Raw genomic sequence first — 27,581 nt, 5'->3', positions numbered from 1 at the left:
AGGGAGCACATGACTGGAGAGATGACCTGATCTCGGTGGTTAGAGATGATTAATCTTTGCCTCTCCCTCCTTCATGCCGACTGGAATGAGGACACGATGGCTGGAGCTTAGCAACCATCTTGGACCATGAGGCAGGGCTGCTGGATAAGAGGAACCTACGTGCCTGGTGACTTTGTGAAGGTGTCCAAACCCTCTCTGTATTGTCTAATTCTGATGTTTTTATTCATTTTCTTGAGAGAAAATGATTTTAATCTTCTTTAAGAACAGTATTGTTTTAGTTTTTAATTGTCCTTATCCTCAAAAAGCTCTGAACCACTGGACTGGGTTTAGTAATGAACATGCTGCCTGTTCATCAGACTGTAAGAATGTTGGGGGCAGAGGGAGTCTCCAGCCCAGGGCTTTCCTCATGGGAGAGTGTTTGTAGAGTTTCGTTGAGTGGGAAGGAGTTAACAAGAGACAAAAATCATGGACAGATAAATTGAAGTTGGATGTAAATCTGGGGCAAGAAACCCAAACCATTTCAAGCAGTGTCTGAGGACAGAGCAAAAGGAAGGTGCTACAGAGAAATTCAGCAGCCAAGGACAGGACCTAGCAGAACAAGAGCTGAAGGACTTGAACCCAGGGAAAGAACTGACCTCCAGAACAAAAACTTTTGGGGTGTTAGAGGGCTCCTCAGGGATGGCTTGAAGTTGACCCTGACCTTGAATGTAATGTCTAGGGAAGACAGCAGAGACCTGAGTTTAAATCCTGCTGTGTCACTTACTAGCTGGATGAGTTTAGGTAACTTGCCTGGCCTCTCTGAGTTTCCGTTTACTCATAAAACAGTAAAAATATATGGAATGATATGTATGAACTCACCCCCCCCGACCCCCGCGCCACTGCCTGGCATATTGTGGCACCCAATCAATTGTAATAATGTCCAACAATCTTTCGGGTGCTGTGGTGGATGGACTTTCAGGTGGCCACATGATCTGGCCTCCTGATGTTCATGCTTTTCTGGGATCCCCTCCCCTCGAGTGTAGGCGGGCCCTGGGACTTGCTTCTAACCAACAGAGTGCGGCAAAGGTGACCAGATGTCTCTCCCATGTCTCTCCCATGATTATTACGTTATGTAAGACTCAGTCTTGCTGGTGGACTTGCTCAAGAGTCTCTCTCCATTGCTGGCTTTGAAGAAAGAGCTGCCACAAGTCCTACAGCTGCAAGAAAGTGCGGTCTGCCAATAAACACCCCGAAGACCTTGAAAGCGTACCGTTCCCAGTCAAGCCTCTAGATGAGAACACAGTCCTGCGGTTCCTGTTTGCAGCCTTGCAGAAGACCTGGCTAAGCCATGCTCAGAAACTGAAGTGATAAACATGTCGCTTAAGTGCTAAGTGTTTGGTAATTTGTCACATGCAGAGAAAGGGAATACAGGTGCTATATCAAGAGTATTTTATGCAGTATTTAAGGAATATATCACTTCACTTTTGTCAGCACATCAACTCTAATAGGGGGTATTATTACCTCTATTTATAGAGAGAAAACTAAGGCTGGGGAAAGGGGCTTGATTTCCCAAGGCCACACGGCAACTGGGGAAGAGGGAGCTGTGACACAGGCTCTAGAGACTACACAGTGAAGAGCCCTGTGACTGGCCTGCCGGCAGCAGCATTAGCTCTACCCTGCACAGTGCCGTGCAGCCACATGAAGGCCTTTAGGCAAATGCGCTCTGCCCAGTTCTCCACAGACCCCACCCCTCCCTATGGCCTGGTCCCCAGCTGTTTCACATGGTTCTCTCAGCCACCTGCCGGGCTCCTGAAGGCATTTGAGTCTTCAACCCCATATAACTAGGGCACTGGGAGTTAGAGGCCACATAGAGCAGGTCCTGTTTCCTCAAGGGTTTGGGAGCAAAGGGCAAGAGCCGAACTACCCGGGGAATGGAGCAGAGACAACAAGGTACCAAGCATCCCCAGGGCAATTCCCTTCCTGAGCTGTGAGGCCACAATGCATCATTTTCATGACATCTGCGTATGGTGACGTGAGGGTCGCTGCACCCTCCACACCCCATGGCTGGGCCTGGTTTAAGAACCCCACCCCAGGGAGCAGTGCAGCAGAAGGATAGGGGTGCATGGAGGCTACAGCCTTAGAGGAGACCCTCCAGCTCCTGAGGCAGGGGCAGCGAAGGGGCCAGGGGACTAGGGGAGTCCTCATCTGGTGGGCTCCACAGGAGGGTTACTGCTTCATTTAGAGAGACACAGGGACACAGGCAGACAGCACAGCAAGCCCCAGGAGCCCTGACTCAGGGCTGCACTTACACTGTTGACCCAGGTTCTTTCCTTCCTTCCTTCTTCCCTCCCTCCTGCCCTCCTTCTCTATTTCCTCCCTTCCTCTTTTTCAACCACTTGTGCTGGGGGTGGACAAGGGGGGACTGCCTGTATTTATAACTTGAGAATCAAGGCCAAGTGCACAGGTGATATTTTTTTTCCCGATCCACTGGAAGTCACAGGATCAACCCAGCCAAGGCAGGACGGGTGAGCTCTGCCCTTGGGTCGCCCTTCTCCTTTCAGTTCGGCTGGTCGCTTGTGCCTTCTCATGCGATTCACTCAATGATCCCTAAGCTCTGATTAGGGCCCAGCCTTCATCAGGGGCTGGGAGCACAAAAAAGAACCAAATAATGTGTGAAAGGACAGGCACCACGGACCCCACTCCCCATGGCGAGGGAGGCTTCTGCCAGGAGGAAGTCTGGCCAGCCCAGCCCGGCTTCTAGGGCTGGACCCCACACTGCAAGTTTTAAAGCTGCCCACCCAGGTGAATCTACTGTGCGGCAGGGGTTGAGAATCCCTGTCACAGGGAAGGGAACACTCTGTCTCAGGCATCTGTGGTTGTCTTGTCCCTTCCCTTGCTGAAAGCATCTGGATTTTAGTCACTTCATCAGAAGAAGATGGTTTCTCAGGATTAGGTGAGCTCAAAGTTGCAAAAGAAACACCTCCCCTAGGCTGCAGCGGGCTCTAGCCCAGGCCAGTGCCTCAGAGGCAAACTTCGTAGCTGCAGTATACTGGTAAGTGCCATATTGGAAATGTTCTCAGTTTTTTTTCTCCTGGAATTTCAAGAGCAAATTACATTTTGAACACTGTTGGCTAAGGACAGCCAATTTTCACCAATGAGCACTGCAGGAAGGGATCCAGTACAAACCATCGAGCACTGCAGGAAGGGATCCAATACAAACCATCACCACGGCACGCTGCTACACACCAGGTACTATATACGTCTACCATCTGGACCTCACAACAGCCCTAAATGACACCTTCTCCCCATTTCACAGATGAGGAAGCTGAGGCACACAACTAGCAAGTGGGAGATCTGACTCCCTTACTCCTTGCCTCCTATGAAAAAGACAAGCACTAGACAAGGGACACTGTGTCCTGAATGACACCAGATCACAAAATCACATTTATCAAAGGAAACTGGGCTGAGTGAAGACAGGTGAGTGTGGAAGTGCTGGTGGGCGCTGCACTGGGCGGGCTGCACTAGACACAGCTCCCCCCAGACCCAATCTAGAGAGAGCCCAGCCTTAGAGAACAAGCGAGTCTCTGCCGCTGGGGCCACCTCTGCGATGACAGCAAGCCTGGACTAGAAAATCACCCAGTGTGAGACTTCTCATTCCATCTCCTGTCCTGGAGGCTCAAGTACCAGGGGCTCTTCTTCAAAACAGGCCCAAGGCCCTTGGTGACAGAGTCTCTTCCTGGGGGCCTCAGCCACCCTGCACCCTCCCCCCTCCCCTCCCCTCCTCTCCCCTCCCCTAGGGGGTCCCAGCCCAGATCTGCCACCTCTGTGCAACCACGTGTGAGTTGCTTTAACCTCTCCAAGCCCCAGAGTCGCCATCTGTGAAAAAGGGAAAGACGTCTATTTTTCTTTGTGGGAGGATGAAATGAGACAAGGGTCTTACCCCAGGACGAGACCATAGTAAATTAATTCCAGTGTTATCGCATGTACTCTCCACCAGAAACCAGAGTTCTGCTATCACCGAAATGCAAGGCAATCGTAAGCCTGGGCTGGCTGAGTGGAGCACTCACCTGGGGCAGGAGGAAGGGTGATTTGATGGAGGGATGGAGGTCATGCTCCTGCAGAGACATTCCACCAGGTGGCGCCATGGTACAACATTCACAGCCCTTCAGGCCAACACACCAGGATCGCTGGGATCTCCAGGGTCTTCCTGCACAAGGAGAACAGGACTTCATTCAGTCAGAGCTAAAGAAAGCCTGAAGCTTCACGGCTTCCCTCCATCTCCTTCATCTAGATCTTCATCAAAAGTGTGGTGGGAAGGGGGTGGGGGCACAGGGACAGTGACAGTGGCAATGCCAGGCCATGTCAGCAGCAAAGTCCATCAAGCACCTACTGTGGTCAAGGCCCTCTGGCAGGTATTGTCCAGTTTTAGAACTGAGAGGGGGCTTCAAGGAAATCCACCCTTGCTCCTTTGTTTTTCCAGAATGGAAGTAGGCCAGGGGAGGGTCACACCTGTCTGTTAGAGGTGGTGGAGAGGCCCGCCAGGCTCACCTTAGGGTGCAGCCTGACTCAGGAGGACAGGTTTCAGGTGAGGCCACCATGCCTCCTCCCCTCCTCCTTGCTGAGCTGAGCCAGACAAAGCCAGGGGAAGACAGGAAAGGCACCCCATCCGACTGCAAAGGGAACAGAGAAAATGAACTGGGTGTGACTTCCTAGGCTATTCCTGCCTCACCCTCTCCTGGGACACAGGACACTCTTCCTGAATGTCTGCTGAACAGACTGCAGACCTAGGACCAAGTTTAAACCATCCAGGGAGCTTCCTCCTCCAGCCCTGAAGAAGGGGGACATTTCTGTCAGGGCTCCCTCATTTCAGAGAAACAGCCCCATGGAGTGGTTCAAGGTCAGTGCTGCAAGGCCCTTGGAGGTCAACTGGGTCAACCCCCTGTGGTACAGATGATTCCGTTGAGGGCAAAAGAGGGTCAACAACTCACCCCAATACCAAAACTCTATAGAATGAGGCAGCTTTCTATGCACTAATATGAAATGTGTCCAGGATACTGTTACGTAAAAAAGAGAGGGCAGAAAACATGTCTAATTTTCCATTATTTATATTAAAAAAGACAAAATTAGTATATTTGTGTTTGCACATAATTGCATAAATAAGTTCTGGAAGGATTTAAAAGATGCTAAGAACAGTAGTTATAGGGTTGGAGGGGGGGATGCATGGATGGACGGATGGATGGGACAGGGGAGGGAGGGAGACTTTGTCCGTATGCATTTGTACATCGCTTGATCTTTGAACCATGCAAATGAATTCTGTTTCAAAGACTAAATTTTAAAAATAGTTTGCCCAAGATCATACAGTGTTTCCCACAGTTGTAGGATGCTTTCACATGAAATGATCTGGGGTGCACAAGGTGACTGTAAGCAATTCACAAACACAGCACTGAATCATTCAGTGAGAAAGCCATTCCCTTTTCATTTCTCTTCAGTCTTCTGAATCCGTCAAGGGGAATGTCTCAGTGAGATGCTAGTAGGCCTTTAACACCTTTCTAAATCCTGATTAACTGCCTTTTTAACAAAGAAAAAAGGCATCAGGCTTACAGTCTTGGTTGACAGCGGCAGCTAGCTAAAGGGTGAAAATGGAATCATGTTATTTTCTCTACACTGAATTTACTTGTACTAATATCTACTAGGAATGGCAAGTAACATTGGTCTTCAATTTGCAATAGCAACATGAGTCTTCCTTTTCGGAATATTTTAAGTAAATTGTATGTTGCTCTAAAGAAAACTATTACATAAACCCTAATGCCATTGCTTTGTGAATATGGTATTATCAAGTGCTAACCTTGCACCAGAAACTGCTAAGTACTTCCCATGAATTAATATACTGATCCTCCCATCCCTGGGAGGTGCAGATGAGGACGCAGAGAGGCAGGGAGAATGTGGACCTTGCCCAAGGTCACTGGTTAACTGGAGGCGGAGCTGGAATTTGAACCCAGGCATCCAGCCTCCTGTAGGGCCCAACACCAGAGGGACTAAAAGCTCCCCCCTCCAGCCGTTGGCAGCCTGCACTTTAGGTAGTTGCCCTAAAGGCTCAGCCTCATTTGGACAGCTTTATCTTCCTCCTCCAGAGCTCTGGGTCCCTAAAGCCAAATGGTCTCAGCTCTCCCTCCACCCCCTAACCAAAGGATTATAGACACACACGCGCGCGCGCGTGCGCGCACACACACACACACACACACACACACACACACACGCCCTCTGCAATTCCACTGAAGCACTCCATCTGCTTCCTGAACTTTCTCGCTCTTTGGGGTCCCAGGCAGCAGCACAAGGAGGGGTAAGCTCTGCTTCTCCCACTGTCGTGCCCTTCTAGACATGTTGCAGGCTTCTCTCTCCATCTAGTTTTGGGGGTAAAGCCCTCTGCCTCCCTCACCCTCACCTGTACCATCCTTCAGGGACCCTACTTGAGGTAACTGGATTTCTCCCCTTGCCATTTTGCAATGAAACGTCATGCATTCAGGAAAGCAGGGAAGAGGGCTGCACCCTATTAAATGGCTGTGGCCCAGAGCTGGGAAGCTACGGAGGCCACCCAGCCGGGCAGCTGCAGCCAGCATCCCTGCACCCACCCTGTGTCCTCCGCCCTCACAGAGCTGATCTAGTGGTCACAATGGGTCCCAGCAGGTAGTGAGGCCTGCTCCCACCCTGTCTCTCTCCTCTCTCTGGGCCACAGGCACCCTCTGCACAGTCAGGAGCTGAACTACCCCTCACTCACAACCCTCCATCAGAATCACCTGGAAGGCTTTGTAAGAGGCAGGCTCTGGACCACATCCCTCAGCGCTTCTGAGAAAGTCTATGGTGAGGCCTGGGAAATCTGCATCTGAAACAAGTCTGGAGGTGATGCTGACATATACCAAAGGTGAACAGAGGAGTGGTCGAGCATGTGGGCGTGGCCTCAGTCTGCATCCTAGCTCCACCCCCTGCTCACCTGGGGCGTGGGAGGGGTGCGGGAGTCCTGCGGGCGAGTTATAAATGCTCTACAGTGTGCTCAGCAGTGAAAGGAGGATGACAGTGATTGTACCTAGGTCATAAAGTTCTAGTGACAATTAAATGACACCAAGTGCTTAGCATAGTGTCAGGCACACAGCACACTTGGCAAATTCCTCCTGTCCTGACACTTGAGACCTGCAACAAGCCCCTCAGCTTCCAGGAGCGAGAGCAGCAGCTGCATTTCTTCTCCAACAGGAGAAGGTGGGTGGATGGTGACACTGGTCTTAGAAGCCCAGCACCACCCCAGCTGGGGGTCCTAGGAGCTTGGGACATGGTGGCTGCTCTGGCTGAGCCCACAGCACAGGAGCTGTGGTCCAAGGCGGAGCATCCGAGGAGGAGGTGCAGGAGCTGGAGGAGTCCTCCCCACGCCCTCTGTCCATCTCCCTCACCCACTGCACTAAGCGTGATCCCTGAGGCTCCGGGCGGCAGGAGGGACCCAGAGGGACCATCACCCCTCCTTAGAGATGAGGAACGAGGCCCTAGAGACTAAGTGAGCTGTCCAAGGTCATGGACCCACAAAGCAGAGCAGGGCCTGCAAGCTTCCTCCAGGGCCCAGCCAGCCAGGGTTGGGGGGTCTTCTCTGCCCTCAAGGTCAGGTGTCCTTGGGCAGAGGCTCTGACCACCACACCAGGGTTTTTCCTCAACTCACAGAGCCAGAGTCCCCAGTCAGGGAGCCCAAGTCCCTGCCTCTGCCAAAAGGCCCAGGAAGAGCCCTGGAGGCAGCAAATCATGTAGCTCTCTCTCAGGCGCAGTGTCTCTTCTGGGGATATGGAACTGTGGTCCCCTCCGGCAGGCTAGCTGGAGGGCGGGGAGGGGTAGAGCGTGCAGAGCAAAGGGCTTGGAACTTGTGGAAGGAAGGGCCCAGGAGGCCGCGCATCCTGGAGATGGAGTAGGAACAGACAGTTGGAGCCCAGCAGCTCCTCACAAGGTGGCCCCAACCAGGGACTCAAACAACCCCACGGTGGGTGGGAGCTATTTCCAGCCCCATGGAGGCGTCGGAGGCCTAGTGTGAACCCCGCTGTGGCTCACGAGGCAGGCAGGCCGCACATCCAACCTGACATGGAGACACAGGGCTCTGAGGATTAGCCCTAGAGATTAGCAGAAACCTCCCTTGAAATCTGTCCCCAAGGTGGCCCAGTCTGGGGGGTTCCGTCACGCAGCAGGCAGGGCGGGGGGTGGGGAGGAGGCAGGGCCCACCCTCCTCAGCAAGCCTCCAGCTAGGATGCACACTAGGCCAAGGTGGCCCTTGGCCTCTCTCAGGGGCCCGTCGGGCTCTGCATCTGGCCACCCAGGCAACAAGCCTCCACCTGCTCAGAACATGCCTGCACCATGATTTCTGAGTGCAGGCAGGAGAGAGCCCACTGAAGGGCATTCACACAAGAGGTGGAGACGCGGCCCCCAGACGGCTTATAGCAGCTCCACAGGCTGCACAACCCCTGGGGGCGCCTTACCTCAGCACGCTGCTTCTGCCGAGGCAGACTTTCGGACCCTGGACCTTGAGAAGTGAGGCAGAGCATTGGTTAGCAAACTGCCCAGAGCCCGAGGGGCATAGGGAAGGTTGGTTGAGGAAAAGGAGGGTCGAGAGGTGGGCCCCTGGGCCCCTGGGCCCGCCCCCCCCGGGCCACTTCAACCAGCGCAGCTCTGTTGGGTCTGTGTCATGGGTGTCGAGCTCAATCAACAGAAAGCACTTCTTTCTTGAACAACTCACTTCGTTCGAGCCCCCAACTGCTTCCCTTAGGCTGGCTAACAGGTCCCTGGGGAGGTGCCACTGCCCCAGGCCTGATGCCCAGGGCTCCTCTTGCCCCCCAGTGCCTGCCCCGGTCTGTCTCCTTCTAGTCAGAAGCAGGAAGGAAAGCCCTGCCTTCTCTAAAGCACCCTCAATTCTCCTCAAAGGCCTCAGGCTTTGGGAATGGAAACTGAATTACGGAAAAAGACACAGTTCTCAGCCCTGAATCTGTGGACTCTGATTCATACCCCTTAGAGGAATTTTATATATTGAGGGTCCACTTAAGATTTATTTCTTCAGAAAGTCCCACAGCTTTGCAAGGCAAAAAGAAAGGGAAAGCCCAGCCCCAGAGAGATGCACTGAAGGGGGGTGTCAGGAGAGGGGGTGCCATGCAGGATCACCCCTCCCCCCACGGCTGCTGGGCTAGAGCCACAGGAGCCTGGGGGCTGGGGGATGTGCTGGGCAGAAGGAGATGCCATGGGGAACAGCTGGGATACCAACCAGCCTTGGGCACCACCTCCCCTGCCCAGGCCCCAGAGGAGCCGCTGGGAGCCAGACCTTCCCTTCCCTGTCTGCGGAAATAAAGACACAGAAAACCCTGAGATAGGAGTCCTATCTGAACAGTATAAAGCTCCCCCGGGAATGTCTATGATAAAGGCCGCCAGCCCCCTCAAGGGCAGCAGTGGGCACAAGGGCAGGGGGAGAGGGTTCTGTTCTCCCGCAGCACCGCAGGCTCTCTGCAGGGATGGAATCAATCTCCATCTCTCTCCCCCATACTCCCCCCACATACATGATGGTTTGCTGCCCCGGCCCTGGCTTTCAAGAAGCACCTCTAAAACCTGCCTTCTTCCCCCAAACCACCAGACCCAGAAGGATCTTAAGAGGAAGGTGAGGTGAGAAATCTGGTCCCTGAGCCGGGGAAGCCCTCCAGCTCACCCAGCCTCTCCCTGACCTTGAACGGTCAGCACTGTAGGCCCAGAGCCCTCAGCCATCCGATGCCACACCCCGCCCCCCAGCAGGGCCTCCACACAGACCCAGGGCTCAACCAGCCATACCTCAAGGCCTCCACTCACGGAAAGCAGGGCACCCTCAGCCCACGGGCACGGAGTTGTCAGCGCCAAGACCCCTGCTTTCTAAGGAGAGTGTGCCGAGGTTAGAGGCTATGACAGCCTCAGGGGACTGAGGGAGGTTGAGCAGCCTCTGGTCAGAGACCCTGGGAAGGGAGGCCAGCACCCCGGCTGTCCTGACCCCACAGCCTCATTGGCCCTTCTGGTCAGAGAACCTCTCCCACACCACCCCGGACAAGGCCAACATCTCAGAGTAAGCCAGAGTTATCCAGGCATCGGTCAAGGGGCCCAAGTCCAGGCTTCACCTGGCCCCCTGCCCCTGCTCTCAGAGCCCATCAGGAAAAGGTTAGAAACCACCCTCCAAGGTCAAATGCCCCCCTCTACCTGGTCCCCCAATCCCAATTCCTCCCAAACCACCTTCACCACGTCTTCCAGATCTACATGCAGTTGTACAATTATTTACGAATGTCTTTACATGGACTCACTTTTACTTAAATTTCTTTATTGAAAACACCACCACAATAAGTAGAATACCAGTACCACTTGTCATAAATAAAAGGTAGCCAATAAAAATATACCATTAAAACAAAACAGAGCTATAAAAGTCTGGAAACTTTTCCCACCTGCCCTAAGCTCAAGGCCTGCTCCCTCGTAATGGGGAAGTCAGCCCGTGTTCCAGACGCATGAGAACATATTGGCACACAACAGAGACTTTCTTCTTGGCATAAAAGGGTTGGGTGAGAATTGGAAAGGGAATCCCTTTCTTGCTCTGACTTTGTGCTTAATGCCTGATACTACCGAAATGCATCTCAGGGGAATGAGGGTATCACCTGATCCTTTGGGAACGTTGGACTAGAGGCTCCCTCTGCCTCATGCTTAACACAACATGGAAACGTGCCCTCTGAGCACACGTTCAAGGCACCAGCAAAACTCCTCCCCATGTGCCTGCTCTCACACCAAGGCCCAGCAGCTCCCTCTCCCACACACCTGCTCCAGCAGCCCCTGGAGGTCACCGCTGGCTCAGGTGGGACACCAGGTAGACGAGGCCCACCAGCAGGAGTCCACGCACACCAAGCATCATGAGCAGGAAGAGGAGCAGGATGGAGGTCACCGGCTCCACGGCGTGGTTGCCCAGACGCCACTGCGGGAAGCCCATGTTCACCAGCTGCCGGTTGAGGTCGCTGAAGGGGGACTGAGCGGCACCCAGCCTGGCGCCCGCCTGCTGCTGACGAGGGCCGGGACCCCCCAGCGGGGCGCCATGGCCCCTATTGAGAAAGCTCTGGAAGGTGAAGACAGAGAGAGACAAATGAATCCAGAGAAAGCATCCCTGGAGTTGAGGCACCAGAGGCAGGAGGGAACCCTCTGGGCGGGGCCCTGCTCTCCCCTACGGCCACCCAGGGCCATGCCCTCCTTTCTCAGCAATCCTCACATGCCACCCATGGGGATCCCAACCACTGAGTCGCAAGCTCTCAGAGCACAGAAAATGCCGGTCCATGTTCCCTATGTCACGTCAGGGGGAAGCTGCCCGGGACAGAGAAGAGGAAGGGGGCAAGGAGGGTGGGACTACACCCAGGGCACAGCATCTGGGCAGGCATTTTTAACACTCCTCACTCCTTCCTTTAAACCATCATTGTGTGGCTGTGGGTTCCTCTTCTCCACTTACTCTCCAGCTTCCCTCTCATCCAACAGACTCTAAAAGATGCTAGCTCCAGTGGGGGTTGCTGACCAGGTTAAGGGAGAGAGAACTCTTGGGTTTGAAATCTGGGAAGGCTGCCTGGAGGAAGGAGAGCTGGGGAGGCAGGGGGCTGGGCAACAAATCTATTGGGGTTTTCCCCAAGTCTTAAACCCCCATGCTGCTCAGCCTGGCTCTCTGCAAAGAGGACTTCGGGCTAGAGAAGGTTAACCACCAGTAAGGGAGCTTCTGGGAGCTAAGGAGTAACTGGTACAGAGGACGGGAGGCCAGCTGCTCCCCTCCACAGGGTCCGGGCGACTACCTGTCGAGGGGTGCTGCTGCGTGGTTGGGTAGTGTTCCTCACACGGGGGTCATCGTCCTGCACAATTTCCCCATTGGCCAAGATCCGAACCATCCTTCCAGGAGCTATGGGTTCCTGCTGGGCTGCACTTTCCCCAGACCACAAAACACCTGAAGGAAAAAATTTACCAAAGTTAAAGAGATGCTTGCTTTCAGTGGGAGAAACTGAAATTCTGGGTGCTCACATTGGTGACCCATGCTGAGTAGGCAGTGTGTCTAATTAATAAAAAGGAGAGAAATAAATACAAGTTGTTTGCCAAACAAAAATCTTTCAGACTTTGAGTCCACTAGGAAAACTATCAAAAGGATTCTTGGAGAAGAAAGTTTTATTATTAACCACCACCTCCAGCAACAATGGGGATGACAACCCTTGCTGGGGCCCAGGCCCTGTGGAAAGTCCACCCAGGCTCATCTCACTTACACCTCCCAACACTCCTCCGGGGCAGATACAGCTAGGGACCCAGAGGGGCTTACCTCCCTCACCCAGGACCATTCATCCATGGGCAGCAGAGAAAGAGCATGAAGCCAGGAACTCCGGCCCTAGTAGGGAGTCCAGTACACCAGGGTCCCCAGTGTCTCCATTTCCCTTCCGTTAAAAAATGGTCCAGGGAGACGCTTAGGACTCAGGCCTTCTCCCCGCAGGAGATGGGGCCCACTTCAGAGTTACTTTCCTGCAGAGGGCACACTCTCACTTGTCCCTCACCTCTCAGGTAACACCAGGCGGGCACGGCCAGCCTTCCCGAAATATGGGATGAGGCCCCACTCACAGACCACAAGGGGGTCCGTGGGCTGGAGATGGGGGCCTTTCCACGCCTCTCCCGAATCTGGGTAAAGGCCATCATTCTTCTCAGAAGATGAGCCAGTTTTCGTCTAAATTCTCAAAAGCACTCGTGACACACACGCCAAACGCGGTTAAGAGCCCTTGTTCTCTCGCCCGTGGCCTGGGCTGGCGGGTCCCCATTTTGAAGCCTTCTGGCCCTTGCAGAAGGCCAAGCGGGTCCAAAAGGTCCTCTGCAGTCCTTTTGTGCTTTGTTATCCCGCCCTGCTGGGTGGGCTGAGGGTGCGGCGGGCCCTCCCTGCACCTGACACTAAGGGGGGATGGGGGTGGGGAACGGAGATGGCGGGGTTGGGTGGGGGTGCTTGCTGCCGGGGTGGGAGAGGCCGCTGCCCGGGCCGCGGAGCCCGACTCCGAGACCAGGCCCGGGGTAGGGGAGGGATGCGCCCTCACTCCCCCGCGCCCAGGGCCCGGACACTCACCTGCGGGCGCGGCTCCCAGGCCTCGACGGCGTCCAGTCCCCGCGGCTCCCAGGCCGCTTCCTCCCACCTGACCTCACAGGAAGCGCGCGCCGCAGCCGTACGGCCCCGCAGGTGCCGCAGCAGCTCCCTCTGTAGGCCTTTCGGGGAATTGCAGCTGCCGGACACACGGCGGCGCAAGGAGCGGGAGAGAGAGAGAGAGGGCGGGAGAAGAACGAAGATAGGACCGGGTGGACCACAGGGCAGGGACGGAGGAGACTAGTGCAGAGGAAAAAGGAAAGCAAAGAGGAGGGAGAAGAAGAAGAGGAGGAAAACCCTACGGGGTGGGGGCGCCTCTGGCCTGGGTGGCACAGGCTCATCCCACCCGTATGAGGTTGCTGAGCCCGCTCAGCAGATGCCCCTTAAGTAGAACCCAGACCTGTCCTCAAGGAACTCCAGCTCCTGTTCCAGTGTGGAACCTCCCAGTGGGGAAGACGACACATGAACCACAGGGCAAGTGCAACTAACTGCAACGTGAAGGAAGGCAGGCTTCCTAGAGGAGGTGGCCTTTGAACTGGGGCAAGAAGGGTAGGTAGGAGTTTACCTGTCAGGTAAATAAGGAAGGGCACCTGGCAAAGGAGTGAACGATCAACCTCTGCTTCTTTCCCAGTGTTTTCACCCCCCACCCCCACCCACCTTCATAAGCTGTTCCCTGTGGACCTGTTCACCAGTGGAAGAGAATAAGCTCAGCAATCCCACAACTTGAGTCAGACTCTGGCAAGTTACTGAGCTGCTCAGTCTCCTCATCTGCAAAATGGGGCCAAACATAGCAGTTACCTTCAGGATTGCTGTGAAGATTAACAATAAGAGTCTCTGGCACATGGCAAGTGTTGATAACCATTTGTTATGATTATCAAGCAGTAGATGTTTCTGGGAGCAGATATTTATCAAGCATATATAGACCTAGATGCTCACTAGCCCCTGGGTGGGGGAACAGAAAGATTGAGACTTAGACCTTGCCTCAAGGGCTCATCTTCTGCCACCACGGTTTAATTATTTGATTACGAAAACTTCTCAGTAAAAAATGTTGAGCAGGACCCCTGATATCTGTATCTTATTTGTGTATTATTTATTTGTTTGTTTATAAATTATACATGTGTGCTATGAGAGCAGATTGGCATTGTGGATAAAAGGTGGATGCTAGAGCCAGCCTGGGTTGGAATCTGGCACGGCTGCCTTCTGGTGGTGTGATGGACCAGTTACTCAACCTCTTTGGCCTCAGTTCCTTCATCCGTAAAATGCGGATAATAACAGTACCCACTTCATCACGTTTGTGTGAAGCACTAAGTGCTTAGTGTAAAGTGCTTAGATGAGAGCCTGGCCGCAGTATGTTCTCAGTAGTCACTGTCATTACTACTGCTCCACTGCATTAAGTACTACATTGTAAAGCATATACATTAGAAAAGAATAGGATTTCAAATACATATAAACTGAAATCCTAATACTTTCTTCCTACGCTCTTGCTGCAGGTGGGTACAGTGCATACATAGAAGGGGTAATCCCAAGGCAGGATGCCCGATTTTCAGGGGTGGTCTGTGGATCTCAAGACTGTCTGCACATTGGAATTATCTGTGGTGTTTAAAAACAATCCCAATGCCTGAGTCCCACCCCAGAGGTGACAGTGCCATTGATGTGGGATACAACCTGGGCATGAAGAGGTTTTAAAAAAAACAAATTCCAGGTGATGCTAATGAACAGCCAGGGCAGAGAACCACTACCTTCCATGAACTGAGCTCCATACATGGGGCTCATAACCCAGGAACCCCAAGAAGGGAGAGACCTCTGTGGGCTGGGGAAACCAGGGAGGAAATGAGATGTTTCTAGGAAGGCTTGAGCTGGTACAACAGCTGCCAAATAGACACAGTCTAGCCAGAGATAGCCGTGAGAGCCCATTGGAGGAAGTAAGTCCCTCAAGAGGGGGTCAAGAACAGCTTTAGGAGGCAGTAGTGTTTGACTGCACTTAGAAAAGTCCTATCATTACCAATTAAAACAACTTCAGGAGGCTGTGAATCACTTTTCCTACCTCTCGACTTCCTTCAGATGTCTCCCCTACTCAGGAACCTGCAATGGTTCCCTATTGTCTGCTCCAGGAAGACCCACTCATTGGCAGGCTCCAACAACCCTCCAAATCTGGCCCCAGTACACTCTTACCAACTCCCTCCCTCAGCTCCGCCCACCGGGGTCTCTTCACTCTCCCTGAAGTACATCACCTGAAGTCCTGCTTTGCTTGGGCCTGACTATCTGCCCAAAGGCCCTCCCCACCCAATCTAAATCCCACCCCGTCCCCAAATTTTAATGCCAACAATATAAACTTCAGTTCTGATTGTTCCATGTAGTAATGATAACCTCCATGTGTACAGAGTCCTTACCACTTCCAAAGTGCTTTTCCAGAAACCACATCATCCTTTTTGGATCATGAAATAGGAAAGGTGTATGCTATTGTTCCCCTTTTGCTGATAAAGAAACTGAGACTCAGAGGGACGCTGGGTGACCATCCCGAGGTCAGTGGCAGAGCCAGGATCCCCCCAGCTCTGCACTGTAGGCTCTTTGTATCTACCCACCACCAAACAGCCTCCCCCAGCATTGTCCCATCTCTGCTGCCTCTTTACTTTGTGCTCTCCCATCCAATGCCATTGGCACAAGACTAGCCCCAGGTCATGTCTTACTCCCAGAAGGTGCCCGGTAAAAATGTGCTTTTGGTTTTCCTGGTCTTTGCAGAGTTACTCTTACATACACTGAAGTTTGACAAGCACTACTTTGGACCAGTGGCTTTTCAAACTCTTTTGATGGCAGTACATTTTACATCACAACCTAGTAGCCCCTCACCACACACACACGAAAAAGAAGTTTCAAAAACAATATTATCCTTTCTATATGAGCTATACGGTGATATTTTCTATTTTGTAAGGAAAGAAGATGCCAATCGAGACCTCACTTGATTTTTCTATCCACTAATACAATGGTTCTCAACCCTGGTTGCACATTAGAATCACCAAAGGGAACTTTCATAAACCACTGGTGCCCAAACCAATTGAATCAGAACTTCTAGGAGGTAAAGCCTAGGCATCTCCATTCCAGGTGACTGAATAGGCACTCAAGGTTGTGGACACTGATGTGTAGTCATTTTTAAAACACTGTGGTAGATGCCCCTCAAACTTAAAGCCTCTTCGGATACAAAGCAGCAAATTCCACTTTGCTAACAAAGATTAACTTGTATCATAGCCCAAGCCCCAAAGGGGGAACATTGCCCAAGGTACATCATCATAATTACAGTCACTTGCCTCCTTTGAATATCCAAATGCCAACAATAAAGACCAACACTGAGCCCCCAGTATAGCACCAATTCTTAAGGAGACCCTCCAGCTACTTGATGGCAAGTTGACTTCACTGGGCCCCTTCCAGCCTGGCAGGGCCGGAGATTCCTTCTGGCAGGAATGGACACACACTCCAGGTGTGTGTGCCTTTCCTGCCCGGAGGGCCTCAACTAGCACCATACATCTTACAGAGTGTTTAATCTCCTGGTATGGGATCCCATATAACACTGCATTAGACCAGGGGTCCCATTTTACAGCAGAACAGGTGCAGGATCATGCTCAGGACCATGGGATTCACTGGTTATATCACATATGTCACCAGCGAGAAACTACTGGCCTGAGGGACTTCCCTGGCAGTCCAGTGTTTAAGACTTCACCTTCCAATGCAGGGGGTGCGGGTTTGATCCCTGGTCCGGGAGCTAAGATCCCACATGCCCTTGGGGCCAAAAAACCAAAACATAAAACAGAAGCAATGTTGTAACAAATTCAATAAAGACTTTAAAATTGGTCCACACACACACACACAAAAATACTAAAAAAAGAAAGAGGCTACTGGCCTGATAGAACACTACAGCAGCCCACTGAAGGCACAGCCAAATGCCAGCTCAGAGGCAGTACTCTGCAAGGATGGGGTGTCATTCTCAAGTATGAATCAAAGACCTTTACAAGCTGTTGTGTCTCTAATTAGAAATGGATTCAGGAACCAAGGGGTGGAAGTAGCAGTAGTAACTGGTACCAGAGAACACAGCAAGAGTCCTGTCAAGCTAAGAGTGCAGCCTGAGTACTTTGAGTTCCTATTTCTGGAGACTCGCAGGCATGAAGAGGAGTCACTGTCTCGGCGAGAGAAACTGGTCCTGATCACCAGGGGAGGTAGGGCTGCTCTTACAAAATGGGGACAGGCAGACCATGTTTGGCACCCAGGTGATCCACTTGGATGCCTCTGGGTTCTCCTTTACCCAAATGTAATGGTAAAGGGCAGGTGCAGCAACTCTGTCCTGAGAAGGGCATGTGACCAGGAGCCCAGAGCCCTCAGGGACAAGGGTCTGGGTCATGCCACCAGGTGAGTCACTAAAACCAAAAGAGGTGCTAGCCGAGGGGTAGTGGAGGGACCATGTGCAGCTACAACAGAGGAGACTATAGTTTGTCCCACTAGTATTTCTCAGAAAGACCCACCAGAATCCTTAGAAAGGAGATCTGAGTGGTACAAGGAGTGGGAGACATGAGGATTGCTGGCCAGACCCCCTCCAAGGAAGGATTTGTTGCCCTGATTTCTGGGAGACCATCAGGGCAGCCTTCAGCCATCAGCCCCTTCACAGATTGCTTCACCACAGAGACACTTCACCCAAGGTCAAGCCCTTCCAGAGGCTGCCCACATTCAATGACTGATGGAGGTAGGAGGTATCCATGAGCCGTTTCAGCTACAGAGTTCCTCCTGAGGTTGGCTGAGGCTGTAAGGTGCTTTTGGAGAAACTGGTCCATTTTGTCAAAGTTGTCAAATTTGTTTATAGAGTTGTTTGTGGTGTTTCCTTATTATCTTTTTAGCGTCTGCAGGGTCTGCAGTGATATCCCATTTTTCCTTCCTGATTACTGGTATTTGTGTCATCTCTCTTTTTTTCTTTCATTCTTGCTAGAGATTTGTCAATTTTATTGTTCTGTTCAAAGAAACAGCTTTAGTTTTATTGATTTTCTCTATTGTTTTTTTTGTTTTCCATCTCATTGATTTCTACTCTTTATTATTTCTTTCCTTCTGCTTGTTTTGGGTTTATTTTGCTCTTCTTTTTCTAAGCTCTTGAGGTTGAAGCTTAGATTATTTGTTTGAGACTTTTCCTATTTTCTACGGTAAACATTTACTGCTATAAATTTCCCTGTCAGCACTTTTCATCTGTGCACCACAAATTTTGATATGTTGTGTTTTCATTTTCACTTAGTTCAATGAATTTTTTATTTTTAAAAATTTTTAGTATTTATTTATTCTTGGCCGTGCTGCGCAGCATGTGGGATCTTAGTTCCCTGACCAGGGATCAAACCTGTGCCCCCTGCAGTGGAAGCGCAGAGTCTTAACCACTGGACCGCCAGGGAAGTCCTAGTTCAATGAATTTTTTAATTCCTTTGTTATTTCTCCTTTGACCCATGGATTATTTGAAAGAATGTTGTTTAGTCTTCAGGTATTTGGAGATTTTCCCATTATCTTTCTGTTATTAATTTCAGGTTTAATTCCACTGTGGTCAGAGAACATACTCTGTATGAGTTCAGTTCTTTAACTTTTTTTGAGGTTTATTTTGTAGTCCAAAACAAACCTTTTTTTTTTTTTTTTTTTTCTCAACACTGCAGTTAGAAGTTGGCATCAGGGGAAAGGGGAGGGGAAGGGAAGGGAAAGGGGAGGAACAAGTGGGGAGTTGTGGTGTCATTAAAGAATACAATCCCCCCAAAACTGGGGTGCCTGGGGGGAGCTTGGTCTGCTTCAACCCAAGAGGAATCGGATCAAAAGTGGTTTGCGAAGGCCAGAACTGTGAGGGATGGAGAGAGGAGGAAGGTCCAGGGGGTGGGGTTGGGGGGCACTATTTGGCAACTGGGGTGAAGGGATTGGGCTCCCCCTGCTGGGATCCCTCCAGCCCTTCTGGTCTGGCAGGAAGAGGGCAGGCTGCAACTCCCGTGGGCAGGTCTGGGGCTGCCAGATACTCTAGGCTGGGGGCTGGAGGGGGCTCTCAAATGCTTGCCCTCCAGGAAGATGATGCTGCCGCCACCCAACTTCTCTGCCAGAGAAGCTAGTTTGGTGACTGTCCCATAGGTGATTGAAATGAATATGTACTCTGCTGCTTTCAGGTGGAATATTCTACAAATCTCAATTATATACTGTTGGTTGATGGTGGTGTTGAGTTCTTCTATATCCTTGCTAATTGCTCTATCAGTTATTGAGAGGGGGTGTTGCAGTCTCTAAATATAATTGTGGATTTGTCTACTTCTCCTTTCGGTTCTATCAGTTTTTGTTTCACATACTTAGGAACTCTGTTATTTGGTGTATACAAATCTAGGTTTGTTCTGTCTTCTTGGTAGATTGACTAGTTTATCATATATAACGTCCTTGTCTGTCTCTGGTAATTTTCCTTTCTCAGGTCTACTTTACCCTGTTTCCTTGTCATTAATATTTACATGGTATCTCCTCTTCCATAATTTTACTTTCAACTTGCCTATATTGTTATATCTGAAGTGAGTTTCTTATCAATGGCATATTTTTTAATCCACTTTGCCAATCTGCCTTATATTTGGTATATTTAGGCCATTTAAATTTAATGTAATTATTGATATGTTAGACCTTAAGTCTGCTGATTTATTTTTCATTTTCTGTCTGTTCTGTTTTTTCATTTTTCTGTTTTTGTTTTCCTGCCTTTCTGTGGGCTACTTAAACATTTTTTAGAATTCCATTTTTATCTATCTATAGTATTTTGGGGTTTTTTTTTTTTTTTTTTGGCCACTCCACGCAGCATGCGGGATCTTAGTTCCCCAACCAGGGATCGAACCCGTGCCCCCTGCAGTGGAATGGCAGAGTCCTAACCACTGGGCAGCCAAGGATGTCCCTATCTATAGTACTTTTTATTATATCTCTTTATATATCTTCTTTCGTGGTTACTCTAAATATTATATTACCTATACATAACTCATCACAGTCTTCTGGTGACATTTTACTAGTTTGAGTGAAATATAAGAACCTACTTTCTTTTATATCCATTTACCCTCCCAATTATAATGTAATTGTCTTAAACATTTACTCTACATATATTTAGAACCACATCAGACAGTGTTATCATTTTAGTTTCAAGGGTCAAACATAATTTAGAAAACTTAAGAGGAGAAGGAAAGCCTATTTTGTTTACCCATATTTTTGCTTAGCATGTTATATGCATGGGCAATCCACGCTGGGGAGTCAGAGAAGCACCCATCAAGAGTGAAATCAAGGGCTGACATCAAGACCCGCAGCAGCACAAGTCTGAGGAGAGACCTTCAGGTTTCACCTGCAGAAAACTGGTCAAAGCCAGCACGGAATGGGTACTGAAGCAATAGCTGGAGAAAGAGGTCAAACCAAGAAAATTTGCAAAGGTACATAAAAGATACTTATCATACACCCAGAGGGAAGATAAAGAATGGCTGTGCAACCCAGAAAAGAGCTGCTCACTCGGGGCTAAGGGATCCATAATACTTCTCCAGCTCCTCCGAGTTGACAGACTACCCTGACTTACAAACTCCTCAGGCTGCCTGAGGAGAGTGCCCCACAGCCTCCTACAGTGCTGACGAGCCTTTCCAGGTCATCTGACTATACCACTGTAGCCCTATCTTTAAAACTAAATAAACCATGCTAAAAGAAAAAAAAATACAATACTGAACAAAAGAAGCCAGAAGCAAAATGAATCTTACTGCATGGTTTCATTTATACAAAAATCAAAAGAAGGTAAAATGGAATTATACTATTTAGGGATGCATACTTGGGTGATAAAAGTATAAAGAAAAGCAAATAAATCATTACCAAAATTTAGTGGTTAGCTCTAGGGGAGAGAGAGGAATTGTGCATGGCAAGGGGTATGCACATGGTAGGCAGGGGAAGCTATAAGGGGCTGGCAATGTTCAACTTCTTGACCTGGTTGGTAGTTTCATGAACGTTCACTTTATAATAATTTGTTAAACTGCGCAGGGAAGTGGGGGGGGGGGGACAGAACTGAAGAAGGAGTCAGTCTATCCAGGTCGTGGTCAAATGGGTCTATTCTTTCATTAGAGGCTGCCTAGGTATGGATTAAGTGTATGGCCTCTGGGTTCAGTTGACTTGGATTTGAATTCTCTGGCTCTGCTACCTACTTGCTGTGTGACCTTCTGCAATTTGCCTAACCTCTCTGTGCCTCAGTTGTCTCATCTATAAAAATAAGGATAATAATACTACCTAATGTGAAGATTAATAGCTCTCAGGTATGCAGTAAACTGGGCATGAGCTTTGTTAAATAAGTAAAAAGTTGTACATTCATTCAACATAAAAATTCCTCAAGGACCTGTGCTGTGTTGGGCCCATCAATAAGCCTTCACAGGCCCATGGTCTTGGGCCCAAGAACTGGAGCTCCACCTTAGAGGCAATGAGGCCACCTCCCACTAAAATCCAGACCAGATTGCTGGCCCAGGCCAGGCTGAGCCCAGGGGTTAGCCAGAGGGTCCCAGCTTGGGGCACCCCTCCTGGCCTCCTTGGGGCACCCCTTCTGGCACACCCTCACTGGCCTCCTGCTTCCGCAGCTGGGCTGGGCGTGGGGGCTTCAGGCAGTCTGGCACCAGAACCAGCGGCCTCTTCTACTCCAGACCTCAGAAGAGTGGAGAGAGGTCAGACCGTGAGAAAAGACGAACAGGGAGAGTAGAGGAGCCGGCAGGGTCCTGGACGCCTTTCATCCCTTCCACAGAGTGAGCAGCAGAAACAGAAGTGCGGGGGTGGGGTGAGCAAAAAAGGAACCAAAAGCAGAGAATGAGGCCAGCCCAGCCAAGCGCTTTTTGTGGGGTCTTAATTAAGCCCATTGTTCCTTTCAGGGTGGAACATATGTTCAGGGCCTGGCTGAGGTTTGGGACTGAAATTTCAATGGTGCTGGGCCCTGTGGCCTGCTGGGGAGGGGAGCCAGGAGGGGGGGAATTGAGGGGGACCATCACTAAGCCCTACAAGAACTGATAGTGTCTCCCAGAGTCATCTTCCACTATTTCCAGAGCAGGAAATAAAACAACCAGAAGGGGTAGCAGAGCCCTCACCCCAGGGTGGGGAAATGCCCGTGGGGTAGGACAGAGCTACGGCACCCGAGCAGGCTGTGACCCTCTGTGGGACTCAGTTTCCCAATGTGTGCCATTCAGGTGAGGCTGTCTAGGACAGCAGACAGTCACCAGTACCTGCCACGCCCACGAGCAGGACCCACCCCGCTCATCCACCCCCCACCTATCCCCATTCCCCCCACCTGGCCCCAGCAGCCAGACAGCCCAAGGGTGAAGGGCTGAACTCAGAGTCAAACTTCCATCTGAATTCTCACTCTGCTGCTCGCCAACTGGGTCGCCTCGGGCGAGTGACTTAAGCTCTCTGAACCTGTTTTCTCATCTGTAAAATGGGGTGATAATTCCCATCCTCTATGTTTGCAGTGGAAATTAATGAGGATGAGCCTTGTCGAGCCCTTAGCACATAGTGCCTTGTGCATGTTTACTGTTATCAGCAACCCATCATCACACATGTGACCTTCCCCTCCTGCAGCCCTGACACAAGCCCGGGAGCACACTCAGAGCAGACTGAGGAAACAGACAGTAAAAAACTAAGACCAAGAAATTTCTGAAGAAATGGAAGTGGGCTGTGAAGAATTTTTAAGAGACTTGTAAGCATGCTAAGCATTTCCTCTACATTCTGGGACGTCAAGCCAAGTTAAGGGACCTCAGGAAAACCATGTAGAGTTTGACATGTGTTCCTTGGAGTTTGAAGGATGCAGGAACTGATGTCCAACTCACATCTGAAAAGTCTAAAGAAAAAAGCCGGGTTGCGGCTGCCCTGGGATAGCTGAGGGGAGAAAAGCAGAAAGTGGGCAGGCAAAGAATCCGTGAGTTCCTCTGGGTCATATGTGGAATCTGAAGAAGGAAGCCAGGCTGGGTCACCTTGAGAGTATGAAGGGACTAGGTGACTCCCCAGAAACCAAGGGGCAGAGAGGGGTCATATACCGAAACAGCAAATGGAGACAATGTCTGTGCCAAGGGAGCTGTAGGTGAGAAATCCTTAGTGAGAGGGATGGTCTGCGAAGAACCCAGGAAGCTACTTCTAGAGTGAGATGATCAGCATTTGGAAAGAACCACAGCCACAGAGCACCAGCACCAGGTGACAACTATAGCAGTCAGGCAAGAACTTTCCTGATTCTTCCCACTTTGGGGTAGAAACCAGCAGCTAGGGAGGTGGGCAGGAGAAGGAAGAGAGAAGTTGATCACACCCCCCATAAGCTCACTTGTCCCCCTGCAGGGCTCCCAATCTGCTATAGGTCTAGGCTGAGGGAGGCGAGAAGCCCTAAATAAAGTTGGAGTTCTTATAGTACACTGGACTGGGCATTCTAAGATTTGGAAAAAGATGCTATTCATTACCTGTTAGTGATTGGGAAAGCCCTGAGAACAGCCAGAGATCTCACCCAGGGGCAAAGAAGAATAAGATGGGAAAGCCAGTTTAAAAGGGCTGGGGAGAAATGATATATACAGCTGCTTTCTATTTGCATCCTAGCAAGTCTAGCTCATTCAAAATCCAGTTACAGATACACAACTATGGCGTGATAGTTGCCAAGTGAAAAAGGCAAGGTACAGAACAATGTATAGAGTGGTGTCTTTTATCTAAGAAAAGGGAAAATACAAATACAAACAACTAAATACATACATACATACATACATACATACATACATACATTTCCTATATATTTAACACTGGAAGGATAAACCAAAAAGTAATAAAAATGGTTTCCAATAATGGGAGAAGGAGACAGGATTGGAAATTAGATTTTGCTGAAAGTAAAACCCAACCATGTTGGCACCCTGATCTCAGACTTCCAGTCTCCAGAACTGTGAGAAATAAATGTTTGTTCTTTAAGCCATCCAATCTATGGTGTTTTTGTTACAAAAGCTAAAACTGACTAAGACAGATGCTTAACTTAAAAATTACTAAATTACTCTTGATGAAGTTCCATATCTTTATTGCAATGACGAATTTTCAGTTTCAGGTTAATATATGTTGAAGATGTAATGTTCTGTTTCTCTGAGCCCTTTTTTTGTCTTTTAGGCAATTGATCACACAGGGAAAGCTACTGTGTTTGTCACACGTCATAATCACATTGATGTACTTTAAAGCTTAAGATCACCAGTGTAAAGTTACTACACACATATTCTTTGCTTCTAGCTCTTTATGCCATGAGCCCATATTCCTGTTCTTCTCCAGAGTCTGACATAAATTGTCTTTAGGGCTTTCTTAGAGCCCTGGGTTGTGATTTTCAATTGTATCCTGGACATTTGGGCTATTTTGCCTGTAAAAGATCTTTGAAAGGTCACCTGTTGCTTTAGCCTGCCCAGCATGTGTTCTCCCTTCTTTTGATGTCAGCAGGCCAGTTTCTCCTGAATGAATGGGCCCTTCTCCACTGCTGGTCCATTTAGTTCAGCTGGAGCTAATCCCACTCCCAGCTCCAAAGGTAACCATGTGGACCAGACCTGGTCTGACAGTATACCCTATCCTGCCAGCTCTGAGTCCATACTGATATAAATAAATGATTGAATAAATAAATGAATAGTAAGAAAAGACAAATTTCCCACACAGAAGAACTCCAAATAATTTATGTAAATATTTACTCCTCCAGAAATGGGAGGTTAATTCTCCATATCATAAGTGTAGACAGCACTAAGTGACTTGCTTCCAAAAATTATAGTATGGAAAGGAAAAAAATAATTACAGTGGAGAAATCTGACAAACACTATCTCACCCAAATGATCGAGATTAATACTATCAGTGATAAACCATGCTGCTAATATCATGTACTTTTGCTATGATGTGATAAGAATGGAGACGGCAGCAGAAAAAGTCAGGGAAATAAGTCAATCTAAAGAACAGAGGGAAAAAATACTAGAAAAATTTAAACAAAATCTCAGAGACCTGCAAGACAATAACAAGTCATTTAACATGCATATAATTAAAGTCCCAGAAGAAGAGAGTAAAATCGAGACAGAAAAACAATTTGAGGAAATAACAACCAAAAAATTTCCCAAATCTGATGAAGAACATTGACTTGCAGATCCAAGGAGCTCAGCAAACTCCAAGTAGGGTAAATACAAAGAAAAATACACCTAGGCACATCATAGTCAAACCAAAGATAAAGTGAAAACCAAAGATAAAGTGAAAATCCTGAAAGCAATTAGAGAAGACACATTATGTATAGAGAATCAATGATATGAATGAAAAGTCATGCGACTTTTCATCAGAAAAAAAAATGGACACCAAAAGACAATGAAATGACATCATTAGAGCACTGAAACAGAAAAGTAAAATGTCAACCAAAAAATCCTAAAGCCACCAAAAACATCCTTCAAGTTGAGTGTAAAATAAAGATATCAGATAGATGAAATCAGAGGTAATTTGTCTCCAGTGACCTGGGTTATAAGAAATGCTGAAGGAGGTTCTTCAAGCTGAAGGGAAATGATATCTAATGATAACTAGATCTACAGGAGGAAATGAAGAGCGCCAAAAATGGTAAATAAGTAGGTAAATATAAAAGGCTATGTTATTTTTTATTCTTGGGATTTCCTTAAAATAAAATAGATTGTTTAAAGCAAAAATGATAATCATGTAAGATAGGTTTATAACATATGTAGAAGTAAAATATATGACAAACATAGCACAAAGGATGGAGAGGACAGGTAAATGGCATCATACTTTTGGAAGGAAATAATAAAAGTAGTGAAAATGTATAGAATTAAGAGGCCAATATAATAAATGAGTTAGAACACTAAAAAACATTTGATTGACCCAAAAGAAGGCAGAAAAGGAAAAATGGAGGAACAAAAAGTTGAAGGAACAAATGAAAAACAAGTAGCAAGATGATACACTTACACCCAACCACATCAATAATTACATTAGAGGTAAATGCATTCATGCCATCTATACCATCTATATTATAAAATACCATCTATATTATAAAATAATCAGTTATCTAGGTTTCCATATTAAGAAGCTAGAAAAAGAATAGAAGAAATTCAACCCTAAGTAAACAGAAGATAAAATAATAATTAAGGGCAGAATTCAATGAAATGGAAAGAGATAAATAAAGGAGAAAGTAAAGACAAAAGTCTGTTCTTTGGAAAGATTAATAAAGTTGATAAACCCCTAGCTAGACTTATCAAGAAGAAAGAGAGAGTACAAAATACCAGTATCAGGAATGAAATGGGTGGTATCACTACAGATCCTACAGACTTTAAAAGAATAATGAGAAAATATTGTGAACAAATTTTCAAAATGAAATAATATCAATCTTAAACACTCTTTTGGAAAATAGAAGAGGAGGGAGCACTTCTGTATCATTCAGGGTCCAATCAGGAGACAGAAACTACATGGTAATTCAAATGGTAATTTGAAGTTTAATATAAAGAAGTATTAACAGGAGATTGGGGGGGAAAGGGGGAAATTGTCTAGTAAGAGTGAAAGAGAACCCTAAAGAATACTGGAATAGCAAACATAATGAGTAGCCGCTATTCCCAGGGGCTGAGCTAGGGCAATCATAAATATCCCCTCCCTGGGCTGAGATCCAGACTTCACTGAAGAGGACATGGCACAGCACATTGGACGGCGGAGAGGGCTAAGGTGCCTGAGGTGCCATGTGACTTGATGGAAACCTGTCCTCTGAGGTGCAGAGGGAAGTCATCCACAGTGAGGTGCTGTGCCTTGGAACCTGCTACAAAGTTGCTGGGGTGGCCATTTATGGGGAAGTACCTCACCAGCACCACTCCACTGCCACCCGAGGAGGTACCCAGGAAGGCTGCTGGCTGCCACGTGCTGCAGGAACAGGGAGGTGGAGGAGCCACCATGCTGATCTACCTAAGCACCGGGAGCTCATGCTACAGGAAGAAGAGAAAATCCTTCTCCCCTCCAGTGTCCCTCGAGCATCCTCTACTGACAAGGCTTAACGCGGTGCCTGCTGACCAAGGTGAAATATTTACATGACCATCTCCTTGATCACAGAGCAGGCAAAGAAGAATGGATTTGGAGTTGATAGGCAATAGACTGATAACTGGCACAGCCTGCCAATTCATTTTCATGTGTCCAGAAAAACTCTGATAACAAAACTGAAAAAACTGCACAAGAAAATTACAGACCAATATCCTTCCTGAGCATAGAGGTAAAAGTCCTTAACAAAACATTAGCAAATCTATTACAGTAGTGTATAAAAAGGATAATACATCATGACCAAGTAAATTTTATCTCAGCACTGCAAAGCTGGTTTAACATTTTAAAAAAATCAATCAATATAATTCACCACATTAAAGAATAAAAGACAAAAAGTACAAAATCACCTTGATAGATGCACAAAAAGCATTTGACAAAGTTCAACAGCCATTCA

General features: G+C 48.7%; 1 protein-coding gene across 1 annotated transcript; it reads right to left on the bottom strand.

Annotated features, from left to right (window-relative positions):
• Positions 1-10,340: 10,340 nt before the first annotated feature.
• On the bottom strand, positions 10,341-13,170 carry FAM241B (family with sequence similarity 241 member B). Its single transcript, XM_068548867.1, has 3 exons — positions 13,112-13,170; positions 11,817-11,965; positions 10,341-11,101 (listed from the first exon to the last, which is right to left on the bottom strand). Exons 2-3 carry the CDS (start codon positions 11,907-11,909, stop codon positions 10,832-10,834), a joined length of 363 nt encoding a protein of 120 aa, XP_068404968.1. The 5' UTR covers positions 11,910-11,965; positions 13,112-13,170; the 3' UTR covers positions 10,341-10,831.
• Between the last annotated feature and the right edge of the window lie 14,411 nt (positions 13,171-27,581).

The sequence above is a fragment of the Eschrichtius robustus genome, chromosome 7, assembly GCF_028021215.1.
Source record: "Eschrichtius robustus isolate mEscRob2 chromosome 7, mEscRob2.pri, whole genome shotgun sequence".
Taxonomy (NCBI): domain Eukaryota; kingdom Metazoa; phylum Chordata; class Mammalia; order Artiodactyla; family Eschrichtiidae; genus Eschrichtius; species Eschrichtius robustus.
This window is presented reverse-complemented; position numbering and strand designations above follow the sequence as displayed.

Bases quoted from the DNA above. Each gene is read 5' to 3' on its own strand.
- FAM241B (XM_068548867.1), bottom strand. From the start codon at position 11,909: ATGGTTCGGATCTTGGCCAATGGGGAAATTGTGCAGGACGATGACCCC. The intron at 11,102-11,816 runs GTAGTCGCCCGG...TTCACCTTCCAG, and splicing joins GCAGCAGCACCCCTCGACAG to AGCTTTCTCAATAGGGGCCA.